Source organism: Odocoileus virginianus, chromosome 28 (genome assembly GCF_023699985.2).
Source record: "Odocoileus virginianus isolate 20LAN1187 ecotype Illinois chromosome 28, Ovbor_1.2, whole genome shotgun sequence".
Taxonomy (NCBI): Eukaryota; Metazoa; Chordata; class Mammalia; order Artiodactyla; family Cervidae; genus Odocoileus; species Odocoileus virginianus.
In genome coordinates this window covers 24,136,187-24,149,212 of record NC_069701.1, presented here as the reverse complement: position 1 = coordinate 24,149,212, position 13,026 = coordinate 24,136,187, and the positions used below count along the sequence as shown (strand labels likewise).

The 13,026-nt window shown below is 44.6% G+C and overlaps 1 protein-coding gene across 1 annotated transcript; it reads right to left on the bottom strand.

Moving 5' to 3' along the window:
* Positions 1 to 3,448: 3,448 nt before the first annotated feature.
* PANX3 (pannexin 3) lies at positions 3,449 to 11,002 on the bottom strand. Its single transcript, XM_020912751.2, has 4 exons — positions 10,822 to 11,002; positions 9,724 to 9,866; positions 6,722 to 6,936; positions 3,449 to 4,088 (listed from the first exon to the last, which is right to left on the bottom strand). Exons 1-4 carry the CDS (start codon positions 11,000 to 11,002, stop codon positions 3,449 to 3,451), a joined length of 1,179 nt encoding a protein of 392 aa, XP_020768410.1.
* Positions 11,003 to 13,026: the final 2,024 nt, after the last annotated feature.

The following is a 13,026-nucleotide window of genomic DNA, read 5'->3' as shown; positions in this document are numbered from 1 at the left end:
AAAGGCAATCCCAAAGAATGCTCAAACTACCGCACAATTACACTCATCTCACATGCTAGTAGAGTAATGCCCAAAATTCTCCAAGCCAGGCTTCAGCAATATGTGAACCGTGAACTTCCAGATGTTCAAGCTGGTTTTAGAAAAGGCAGAGGAACCAGAGATCAAATTGCCAACATCCGCTGGATCATCGAAAAAGCAAGAGAGTTTCAGAAAATCATCTATTTCTGCTTTATTGACTATGCCAAAGCCTTTGATTGTGTGGATCACAATTAACTGTGGAAAATTCTGAAAATTCTGCCTCTTGAGACAACTGTATGCATGTCCAGTTAGAACTGGACATGGACCAACAGACTGGTTCCAAATAGGGAAAGGAGTACGTCAAGGCTGTATATTGTCAGCCTGCTTATTTAACTTATATGCAGAGTACATCATGAGAAACGCTGGGCTGGAGGACGCACAAGCTGGAATCAAGATTGTTGGGAGAAATATCAATAACCTCAGATATGCAGATGACACCACCCTTATGGCAGAAAGTGAAGAGGAACTAAAAAGCCTCTTGATGAAAGTGAAAGAGGAGAGTGAAAAAGTTGGCTTAAAGCTCAACATTCAGAAAACTAAGATCATGGCATCTGGTCCCATCACTTCCTGGCAAATACATGGGGAAACAGTGGAAACAGTGGCAGACTTTATTTTTTTGGGCTCCAAAATCACTGCAGATGGTGAATGCAGCCATGAAATTAAAAGACGCTTACTCCTTGGAAGGAAAGTGATGACCAACCTAGACAGCATATTAAAAAGCAGATATATTACTTTGCCAACAAAAGTCCATCTAGTCAAGGCTATGGTTTTTCCGGTGGTCATGTATGGATGCGAGAGTTGGACTGTGAAGAAAGCTGAGTGCCGAAGAATTGATCCATTTGACCTGTGGTGTTGGAGAAGACTCTTGAGAGTCCCTTGGACTGCAAGGAGGTCCAACCAGTCCATCCTAAAGGAGATCAGTCCTGGGTGTTCATTGGAAGGATTGATGCTGAAACTGAAACTCAGATACTTTGGCTCCCTCATGTGAAGAGTTGACTCATTGGAAAAGACCCTGATGCTGGGAGGGATTGGGGGCAGGAGGAGAAGGGGACAGCAGACGATGAGATGGCTGGATGGTATCACCGACTTGATGAACTTGAGTTTGAATAAACTCTGGGTGTTGGTGATGGACAGGGAGGCCTGGCATGCTGCGCTTCATGGGGTCGCAAAGAGTCAGACACAACTGAGCAACTGAACTGATAGTCAAAATTTAGACTTCTAGAATTGTATATGGAAATTAAGAAAAATATGTACACTGTCAAAACAGTAAGTTACTGGAGAAAAACCTGAAGCTTAAATAAGAAACTTATGATCAGTTCAAAAAAAGAGGTTTAGGATAAAAAATTCAGGTACTTCGTTTCTAGAAATTGGAAGAATAGTGGCAAGAGTCTTGATAAAATGGCTTTCCCACAGAGAGAAAGGTTATGAGTCCTTTATGTCCATCCATAGTGTAAGGTGCCCCATTGGACCTCATGTTTCTAGTGTGCTTTTACAAACATACTCAAGGCAGCCTTATAGATTCATGTCCGGAAATTGCCAGGAATACTTTCAGCCGACCAACTATCCATATTCATACCTTTCATAGTATAGATTGGCACTTTACCTTGGAACCTGAAAATAGATTGTTCTAATTGACAGGAAGAGTTTTCTTTCTTCTTTTTCTTCTTATAATCCTTATTTGCTAACTGCCTGATTTATTTGATGTTCAGCTGTATTTTTTTCTTGCAGGCTTCATGATTTGACTTTGTTTTTACTATTCCTCCGTGTATATTACATATATCCTACCTAGTGGGAAGGAAAGTACTGTCATTTATCTTAGTTTGCAAGCTTCTCTGGCCAATGGATTTCTGTGGCATTTACATTAACATTTTATTTTTCATTAGAAACACTTCCTTATGATTTATGAAACAGTTCATGCAAAAATCAGAAAATATAAAGATTTTTAAAAATTCAAACATCTGCTACACGAGATGAATCACTTAACACGTTTAATTTTTTAAATTGAAGTATAGTTGATTTACAATATATTAGTTTCAGGTGTACAGCATAGTGATTCAGTATTTTTGCAGATTATATTTCATTTAAAGTTATTACAAGATAATGGCTGTGATTTCCTGTGTTATACAGTGCATCCTTGTTCTTATCTATTTCATATGTAGTAATTTTTATGTTTCATATTTTAATGCATATTTACATAGGTTAGATGATAATATAATATTTCCTCTTTTGTTCACTTACCACTGTTATAGTCATTTTGTAATGTTATTACAACTTCTTTATAAATGTAACTTTAGATGGCTGCTTAATATTCCAGTTGTGGTGTAATAATTTTACATAATTATTTATTTCCATATTTGACTTTTTTTTCCATTTCAAATTAGTTTAAGGGTTCCAGTTTCACTCCTCAGTGAAGTGAAAGTGAAAGTTAAAGTCGCTCAGTTGTGTCCGACTCTCTGCGACTCTGTGGACTGTGTTGTCCAATAGATTCTATGTATTTCTCACATGCTTCTTTGCTCTTTAGTTCATCTAGTTCTGAAGGGTTACCAAGTGTTATCTTGATCAGTCAACCATCTTCATAACAAAATTTGTTGACACACCGTGGATTTTCTGCTAGAGCTTCATTCATTTCAGTTATTTCTCCTGATAGAGAAGAATAGAACTCTCTAGCAGCTTTTATGCTTTCCAAAGCATCAGAGTCCTCTTGTTCAATTTGTTCCCAACTTCAGGCCAGCTACAGGAAAAACATCTCCCAAAGCTTCTTGTTCCTTATGTATTCAGAAGAATATTTATTTATTAGTGCCTATGATGACACACACTTTAGGTAACTTATTTAAGTGGAAAAGACAAGTACATGGGCTATATTAATACAGTGTAGTAAGTTTTATCTCAGAGGTAGGTATCAGACGATATGGCAACACTCAGTTGGGGGAGGAGTGTGGAGATGGGGATAGCTTCTTGAAGGAGGAGACCCTGGGCAGACTTTGAAGGAGAGCATGGTAAACTGTTTATCCTAAAAGGCCATAGAGTAAATACAGTGGGAAAAACCTGCCTCCATGAATAGCCTATAGAACTTTCTCCCTTTTTACAATGTCTAAACTTCTAGTTTCAGTGTTCTTCTTGTCTTCATATTATGCTGTAGACCTAATATATATATATATTTTATTTTATTCTTCAGCTCCAACTTTCAGATGTTTCCATATGATGATTTTATCTTCTCATCTTTGGGATGGCATAATACAGGATGTTCGACTCAGCTAAATCCAAGCTTAGCAATCCTAACATGGGTGTTTTTGTATATTAGTGCAGAGGCTTGTGAAAAAGGGGAGAGATTTTTACTTTCCATAGGACTTCTTGCTTCACAGTTTCTTAACTAAGGATTTTCATCACACATCCCATGGGTGAGATGTTTAGGTTTTGAGGGTTCTAAGCCAGCCAGTAAAGTCATGAAATCAACCATGGTGTCAATGTTGTGCTTCTGGGTGGCTGTGTCCTTCAGCTCACAAAGGACACTCAACCAGCTAAAAGAGATGAGCTCAGAGATGTTGGCTCGTAGGAAAAGAAGGATCACATTGAGGTCATTGATGGGACAGCCCAGCATTTTTCTGCTGAGGAGATCAAAAGCTGGGAGCATTTCGTAGATGGAAAGGAGCCGTTTGTCCCACCGGCAGAGCCGTGTGAGGTTGTATAGTATCACTGGAACCAACAGCGTGTAGATGGCTACGCTGGCGAGACTGACAATCTGGAAGACAGACAAAGAGGTCAGCCTGCATGTGATGAGGTCGGGGATGTGGGTCTCATCATGTAGCAGCCCTGTCTTGATGGAACAGCTGAATTCCTCTTGGAAGAAGACGTCCAGGTGAAAGTGGCCCAGGTACAGGTAGGTGGCGGAGGTGAAGAGGAGCAAGAGGGAATTCCTTAGGAGGTAGGTGGCCACTAGTGAGTGTGAGCGCTGCTTACAGGCTAGGTACCGCTCCAGCAAGGGGAATTCAAAGTACCGTTCTTTCCGAGCCCTGGGCAGGGGAAGAAAGTGGCCAAGGTTAGGAAGAAGCATTTAAAACTATATCCTGAGGGGGCTTCCCTGGTGGCTCAGTGGTAAAGAGCCCACCTGCCAATGCAAGAGACACGGGTTCAATCCCTGGTTTAGGAAGCTCCCACATGACGAGGAACAACTAAGCCCCTATGCCACAACTACTGAGCCTGTGTTCTAGAGCCTGGGAGCTGCAACTACTGAACCCACGTGTTGCAGCTACTGAAGCCCGTGGTCCCTAGAGCCTGTTCTCCACAAGAGAATTCAATGGAGTGAGAAGCCTGTGCATCACAACTAGAGAGTTGCTGCTGCTTGTCACAATTAGAGAAAAGCCCATGCAGCAACGAAGACCTGGCACAGCCAAAAAAAAAAAAAATAAAAATCAACTATATCCTGATGTACTTCTCTGGTTGCCCAGTGGTTAATACTCCATGCTTCTGATGCAGGGGTCCTGGGTTCGTTCCCCGGCTGGGGAACTAGATCCCACATGCCACAACCAAGACACAGCACAGTCAAATAAATAAATAAAATTTAAAACAAAATTAAAAACAAACTATATCCTGAGAGCTGCGTGGGGGAAGTAACAGAGTCTGTGTATCCAGCATGGTATTCTTGGCTCACAGGAACATCTATCTTTTTTGAGCATAAACATGAGTGTATCTTAATTCTCCAAGTTATGAATGCAATGCAGTAAACCCAGTGAATGATCAGTGAGTAATAAATGACTGATCACTCTGAATTTCTTCCCAGCAGGGCAGACTAAATCTCTAAGCTGAAACAGGAGTCTTAAGAAGCACTGATTTATTAAATTAGCATAGGTCTGGGATTCTAAATTACCATGTTCTAGTTTTTAGTCTGTTTACTTTGTGTGTGATGTTTAGGCCAGTTCATTCATTTTATAAAAATAAGTGTGCTTACAAGTGTTTGTTGAGAGTTGTATTTAGGTATATGTAATCCAGTCTCTGCTCTGAAGAAGCTTACAGTCTGGCTTTCAGGGAAGGGTGGATGAGACATGCAAATATGAAATGAAAATAATGCTTGATTTGTTGCTAAAAGGATGGATATAAACTACAGCAGTTGTAAAAGGAGACAGACCATGGTGTGAGCTGGAGTATTCAGAAACATCTATGGAGAGTATTGTTTTAGATTGATCTTCCAAAGGTAGATAGGGTTCAGAAAGCTAGACAGGGGAGGAGATTTTTTCAGAGGATAGAAATGTGCACAAACTAGGTGCCTGCCCTGGCCACCCAAATTAAAACTGTGCCTCCCTCCTCCTCCCAGTTTTCCTGAATCCCTTACCCTGGTTCAGTTCTTTTTATACCACTTATCTTTTACCATATAATTTATTTGTGTGTTATGCTCATTCGTTGTCTGGTTACCCTCAATACAATATTACCCGTTCTTCATTCAATGCACATGTACACACGCCTCTCCACAGCACCCAGAGCTGTGTCTGGTGCTCCCTAAATGTCAGATGAGTGCTTAAATGAATGAATGGCATGTTCTGGAGAAAGGAAGACTGCCCAGGCAGCATGGATGGTTTCTGTTACTTGGAAGTTTGAGAGAAGCTTGACAAAGTAGTTGATAACAGTGTGTGGAGGGCCTAGGAAAAATACTTGGGAGAACTTGGACCTTTTTTCCTGCAGGCCTGGGAGGAGCCATTCAAGGTTCTGGAAAAGTGGTCTTTTATGACTTCTCTAGTAGTCCAGTGGTTAAGAATCTTATCTGCTAATGCAGGGGACATGGGTTTGATCCCTGGTCCAGAAAGATTCCACATGCCGTGGGGCAAATAAGCCCTTGTGCCTCAATTACTGAGCTCGCTTGCCCACCGTAGAGCCTGTGTTCCACAATGAGAACCACTGTAATGAGAAGCCTGCTCACTGTGCAGCCAAAAATGAAAATAAATGAATAATTAAAAAAAACCATTACCGTATACTAACACATATATATGGAATTTAGAAAGATGGTAACGATAACCCTATATGCAAAACAGAAAAAGAGACTCAGATGTATAGATCAGACTTGTGGACTCTGGGAGAAGGTGAGGGTGGGATGTTTCAAGAGAACAGCATCGAAACATGTATATTATCTAGGGTGAAACAGATCACCAGCCCAGGTTGGGTGCATGAGACAAGTGCTCGGGCCTGGTGCACTGGGAAGACCCAGAGGGATCGGGTGGAGAGGGAGGTGGCAGGAGGGACCGGGATGGGGAATATATGTAAATCCATGGCTAATTCATTTCAATGTATGACAAAAACTACTGCAATGATGTAAAGTAATTAGCCTCCAACTAATAAAAATAAATGGAAAAAAAAAAGTTTGCATATCTGCAACATAAAAAAAAAAAAAAAAAAACCTCAGGAGAGATTTTTTAAAAAGTGGTCTTTTAGAGGTTAACCCCTTTGTGCCACTTTGGGTTCACCTGTAAACTGGAGGCACACCCCTTTTCCCTCTCCCTGTATATAGATGATAGCATGTTAATGAGGTGATGTGTTAAGTACTTTGAGTTCTAGAGAAGGGTGGCACAGAGGAGAGTTTTAAGATTACCCTGCAAGGTACCATTTTAGTGCTCGACGCAGTCTTTCGGAAAGGTGTGGAGGGGAGAAGACAACTCACTTCTCCAGCTCGTCCCAGAACACATCAGGGTCCGAGCTCTCCTGTCGGATCTTCAGCATGTGCTGCACCAGGCGGATGGCGCGGTTGTAGGACTTGTCCAGCTCGCTGATGATGAACAGCAGGTCTGAGCTGAGGGCCGGCACGGCTGCATACTGCCACAGCAGAACCGGCAGGTACATGGCCACGGCCAGGGCCAGCAGTGAGTAGGGAAGGGCCTGCAGGGTGAGAGAAAGCTGAGGAGGGCAGCCCAGGGTTGCCCCGACCTTGCAGCCTTGCAGAGAGCGTGCTGAGGGAGGGATCTCATTCGCTGATTCCTGCCTTGGAAGGGGAAGGTAGAGAGAGACAGAGAGAGATAGACAGAGACTGGAAGGAAGGGAGGAAGGGAAGAGAAGGAGCGCTAGCTGCCTGTTCCCACTCCCCATGCACGTTATCCTGGGTAGCCACCTAGAGATCATGGCCATGGTCATTATGGCAGTCTAGTGGGGAGCACCTCATTCTCAGTCTTCCACTTTTCTTGCTCTGACCACTCCAGATTCTTAACATCAGACCTCCAGAGTTCACTAGCTTTCAAAATGCTGCCGGGTGCCCTGACGTGACTTTTATTTAGACTCTCCAGGGAGGAAGTCAGAGCCCATTTCCTCCATGTAGACTGCCCACCACCCCTCCCCCACCCCCGCTCGCCCCACCCCCATACACAGTGGCTTTTTCTCCTCTCTGGATTCTTGGTAAGACCAAACTACACATCAGGCACTGTCTTGGATTCCCTGGGTGCTGTGTCTGGTCTCTGTGTGTGGAAGCTGATGTCGAGGTGTGTATAAATTTGGTGTTGTTCTTTATAATGTTTACTCCCTGAGATGAAGGCTTTTTCCTTATGGCTCCTTTTCATGCTCACCACACCTAACAGGTTAGGCCCATTATTTTGCACACAGTAAAAACTCTACTTATAGAGAGTTAAGGACATGTATGCTGGGTACTAAATATGCATTTTTCATTCAGGGTCAGGTACTATCAGTATTTCTATTTTATAGACCAAGAAATTGAAGTATGAAAATGTTGAGAAACCCCCATAGGGTTGTGTGTCTACTAGGTGAGTGAACAGGATTTGGACCCAGGCAATTTGATTTTGGAGTTTAATTCCTTAATAAATGGGCTTCCCAGGTGGCTCAGATGGTAAAGAATCTGCCTGTAGAGTAGGAGATGTTTTTTCAATCGCTGGGTCAGGAAGATCCCCTGGAGAAGGGAACAGCTACCCACTCCTGTATTCTTGCGTGGGAAATCCCATGGACTGAGGAACCTGGCAGGCTACAGTCCATGAGGTTATAAACAGTTGGACATGACTGAGCAAATAACACATACCTTTAATAAATACTTGACTATAACTTCTCCAAACTATAGTCTGAAGAAAAAGAGGGAGGGTGCATATTTGGTTGTGTGTGTGTGTGTCTCCGAACTAAATGAGAGACAGGTTAGAAAAGTCATATTAGGCCACGAGAAAAAATGGGAACATTTTCACTCCTGTCTAAGAAATTATATTTCTTGAAAATGAACTCTTCACCCTAGAGCTTCTGTTTCAATAGGTTTAAAGTGGAGCCAGAGAATATGGGCTTTAAGAGCTCTCAGGACATTTCATGATTGGCAATTTGATTCTTTTCTGACATGTAGATCCCCGCTGCAGTACTTTGAACTTGTTTCTGTCTAGATCCTGCTTGAATACTTCCAGAGACAGACACCTCGTGAACTCTTTCTATGAAGTCTCTGTTTTTTTTTTTTTTATTAAACTTTTTATTTTATATTGGAGTATAGCCAATTAACAATGTCATGATAGTTTCAGGTGGACAGCAAAGGGACTCAGCCATACACATACGTGTATCTATCCTCTCCTAAACTCCTCTCCTATCCAGACTGCCACATAACATTGAGCAGAGTTCCCTGTGCTATACAGTACGTCCTGGCTGGTTATCCGTTTTAAATATAGCAGTGTGTACAAGTCGCTCTTAAACTATCCCTTCCCCCATCGTTCCCCCCTGGTAAAATCTCTGGTTTTGTCTGGGTCCTAGAACTGTGGCATTTTGAGGTGTAAAGTGTCATAACTGTCATAAGCTGTAAATTGTCATAGCTAGAAAATGCTATGAGTGACTCTGTTTAAAACTGTAAATTGTACATACATAGTACTTCTGCTCCCTCATGAAACCTCACTAGAATGACAATAAGGGGATCCCCCCATAATCCTATAAGGACAAGGGAAATAGGAGAGGAGACAAGAGTGGCAGAGTGTTGAAACCTGGGAAGCAGATGTGTAATAGAGGGTACCAGCCTGCAGAGAGGATGCGGTGTTGAGGTGGGGGCCAGAAGCTGCTTTTCACCACACACAGAAGCAGAAAGGCTCAGGAATGGGAGATAACCAGCTATGTCTGAAAGTGGGGATGCAAGTGGAGCTGGAAACAGGAATACTGAGAAAACAGATCTGCAGGTCCTTTCTGAAACATGATGCCCTCAGCCAACCACCCTTATGGTTTATTCTTTGGAAATGTTAAATCAGACAGATTCTGCACTTGGGTCCATTGAGGGCAGGGGGCCATACTGAAAATGGGGGCAGGGGGCAGTGAACTGTGTAAGTACTGGATGCTGACACTCACAATTGAGTTCTAAGAGGGTTGGCAGACAAGCTTGATGCCAACTGCCTGCTGCCCCCTCTGCACAAGTTAGGGACTGACTGATTCTTCTTGGGAAAACTGACCAGTCCAGAATATCAGATTGCAGCTGTTATCAGCAGATATTTGAGGTTTTCCTAATGAAATGGCCCAAAGGGATCCCTTTAAACTGACTGCTTCAACCTGAGGCAGTCAGATAGAAGCGGGTGAGCAAGTATGACCAGATATTTGAAGAATGTCTGAAACATGAAAGTGAATGACCAAAATAAAATGGCAGGGGCAGGCAAGGGGAGAACTTAATGACTCAGTCCCTCCCCTTCCACCCAGAAAGTAGAGCCCCAGCCACTTTACCTTGTGAGGCCAGAGGGATTTCGTCTTGGACTGGCCAGACTCATCCTGTTCGTGGTGAACCAGGGAGTCCCAGCAGGAACTGTCCACGTAGGCAGCCTGCCGGATGCTGAAGTTACTGGGACAAAAGCAGCTGATGGGAGACCCTGAAACAGGAACAAAACTTGAGGCAGCCCTGGGTAGGGGTGGAGGAACAGGGAGCTAAGGGACAATCAGATAAGAGCTTTCCAGGGGTCACTTCCAGGACTCTGACCATCTCTGTATCTGTCAGGCACTGTCTTCTTCCCAGGCCCTAGCTTTCTGGGTGAATGAAGAAGTAGGGCAAGGCTGACACACCTCCTTGGGAAAGGTCGGGAGCTCACTATGCAACCAGAAAAAGAGCCAGAAATCCCAGATCTGAGGGACTCCCCTGGTGGTCCGGTGGCTAAGACTCTGTGCTCCCAATACAGGGGCCCAGGTTCAATCCCTGGTCAGGGAATTAGACCTCACATGCTGCAACTGAGACCTGGCACAGCCAAATAACTAAAGAAATATTAAGAAAAACAAATCCCGATTCTGAGAAAGCGCACATTGTCTTTAATAGAGGTGGCAGATTGGCTGAATTAATCTAGCACCTAGACCACTCGGTATATGTATTTGTTAGTGTTTGTGCACAGGGCTGGGGTTCTTGAAGATGAAAGAGTGGATTTATTGAGCACCTGTCATGCTGTCTGGCTCTGTCAGGCACTTAACCTGTTCTCAGGTCAATAATCCAGGAGGTGGGGAATAAGAAAAGGCCCCAAGAAGATAAGAGATTTATCTAAAGCCTAATTAAAACCTTTACAGGTACTGAAAAGACAATATGATTCTAATGTCTTTCATCCCCAAGAAAATCAAAATAAAACTAATTATTGTGATGATTTAAAGCATGCTGGAATTAAGGCTATTTTTAATTACAAAATTTTGGAAATGACTTTCACAATATTTTGCATCTCAGCTTTGCTGGCATCCTAAACAGATACGTAATCTGCCTGTTGGGTGATGCCCGGCCGGAGTCATGTGATCTAGACAGTGTGGGGGCTGTCTTGCTTCAGGGCCCGCTGGGGCTTGGAAGCCACTTACCGGAGGAGAACTCCTGGGCAAAGGCCAGTGACACCAGCAGCAGGGGGAAGCCCACGGCTACGAACTTGACCATCCGGTCCAGGGGAAGCTCCAGGCGCAGTCCCTTGAGGCGGGGGCCCTTGCGGTCGGGCAGCAGGGCATCCGAGAGCATGTACTCAGCAGCTGTGTGTGCAAGCGACATGCTGCTGTCGAGCTTGGGCCCAGGGTCAGCAGAAGGGGGTCCTGGAGAGTGGGGTCCTGAAGAGTGGAGTCCTGGTTGGTGGCAGCTTCAGGGAGCCAGCTTTCAGCAGACGGCGCCTGCAGCCTGGGCCTCACGAGTATCTGTGTGAGGAGCGGGCACTGGTTCTCTAAATAACTGCCAGGCCCTGAGCCTGGTAATTAGAGGGAGGCATCGCCCAGTGGGTCGTTACTGGAGGAGGGTCGGGTGTCGGCTGGGGCTGGTGCCAGGCCGCCCTCTGGACCGTCGAAAGGCAGACACAGTCCCGTGGCTTTAAGCTGCCCTCTCATTAATCAAGTATTTTTGGTGGGGTGGGGGAGAGGAGGAGGGCTGTCTAGCAGGCCCCCCGTGTAATTGGTGTGGAATCTGGGTGGAGATTGCTTAAATGTGCAGAAGGCCCTCATTTTGTGGTTTGGGGTGGGAATGGAGCCCCCAGGATTCCGCTAGGGTTGCTGCTTCTACATAGTATTCTCTGTCCCAGTGATGATTTTTGCTTCGGGCCCAGGCTTTTTCCCAGAAACTGATCTGTTTTTGGCATCATGTCCCCTGCCCTGCCTGTGGTCTTTTTCTAAAATGTTTCAACCACGTATTTACAATTTCCTTATGTTTACATTTTTTTAAAGATCCCGTTAGTTCTCTAGAAAGCTGAGGGATGGGTGGCAGTGTTGACGTGCAGAGAGAACACGACTTGTGAAATCTGGAGGGAAAGTCTTCACTGGACACCCAGCAGCACTGTTCTTTTTATTTTATTTTTATTGAGTGCCTGCAGGGAATCACTTTTGGCTCAGTATTCTCATCTATCAAATGGTACTATATTGGTTGTGAAAAATTATGAAGATTGATGAAGAGTATTTTATGGGAAGATGCATTGTAAACTGTAAAATGTAGTGCAAGGGTCTACGTTTTATTTATTTATTTAAAATTTATTATTTAGCTGTGTTGGGTCTTCGTTGTTGCACATGGGTTTTTCTCTAGTTGTGGCGAGGAGGGGCCACTCTAGTTGTGGTGCTTGGGCTTCTCCTTGCGGCTGCTTCTCTTGTTGCGGAGCACAGACTCTAGGGGTATGGGCTTCAGTAGTTGCCCCGTGGCACCTGGGATCTTCCTGGACCAGGGATTGAACCCAGGTCCCCTGCATGGGCAGGCAGATTCTTAACTACTGGACCACCAGGGAAGTCCATCTTTTACTGTAATTTGGTGGGGTTGGATGGGTAGTTGGAAAAGCAAACACTGGCATCTATGGTAATTGTTGAGGCAGTCTGAATGCAGGTTGGAAAAGAATTTCCAGACATAGAGCATTTCAGAAGGGAGTGAGTTTTTATTAAGAACAAAGAGCAGAGATAAAGTGGGCACTGTGAGCTCAGGGGGCCAACCACCTGACAGACTAGGGAAAGTTGACTGATTTCCTGGGTTAAGAGCCAATTTTTACAGTTTCAAGACAAAGAAAATTCCTGCTGGAAGGTTGGTGTGAGGTGATTGGTTGGGGCGCTATAGGGTGTTTACTGGAGTGGGCATCTTTGCCTAATTGGGAGCCAGGAAGCTTGTTAGTGATCATCAGGGGTCTTGTGACAAGGTTACAGAGGGGCTCAGTCAGCTTCAGAGGTGACCTTCGTTCTGGGCTACGCTTCCGTGGCCTTGGTGTAAAGCTTCGCACCTGTGGCCTTTGGGGCAGGACTCAACAGTAATTGCTCTTACCGCCCTTAGACTTGGCAAGGGAGGCCTTGACCTAGGCTTTCGGGCTGGTCCCCTTTGGCTGTGGCCTTCCCACAGGCAAGGAGTGCATGGGGCCAGGGGGATGTGCTTGTTCAGAGCCCATGCCTCTGCTCTAGACCACTCTTCTCACATCTAGGGTGCTGTCATTCCCTGCTCCGGTGGCCCCCGTCTGCCCCCGGGGCTTGTGCAGGCCTTTTCCTCAGGTACACCACCCCATCAGCAGATTATGCTGCTGGCGTGCACCCCTCACTGAAGGGGTGTGGATGGAATTTAGAAGT

What these genes read in the sequence shown, in the direction of transcription:
- PANX3 (XM_020912751.2), bottom strand. Translation starts at nt 11,002, where the DNA reads ATGTCGCTTGCACACACAGCTGCTGAGTACATGCTCTCGGATGCCCTG. An exon ending in TGCCCAGGAGTTCTCCTCCG is followed by an intron (nt 9,867 to 10,821) that starts GTAAGTGGCTTC and finishes TTCCTGTTTCAG; the next exon opens with GGTCTCCCATCAGCTGCTTT. An exon ending in AATCCCTCTGGCCTCACAAG is followed by an intron (nt 6,937 to 9,723) that starts GTAAAGTGGCTG and finishes CTCACCCTGCAG; the next exon opens with GCCCTTCCCTACTCACTGCT.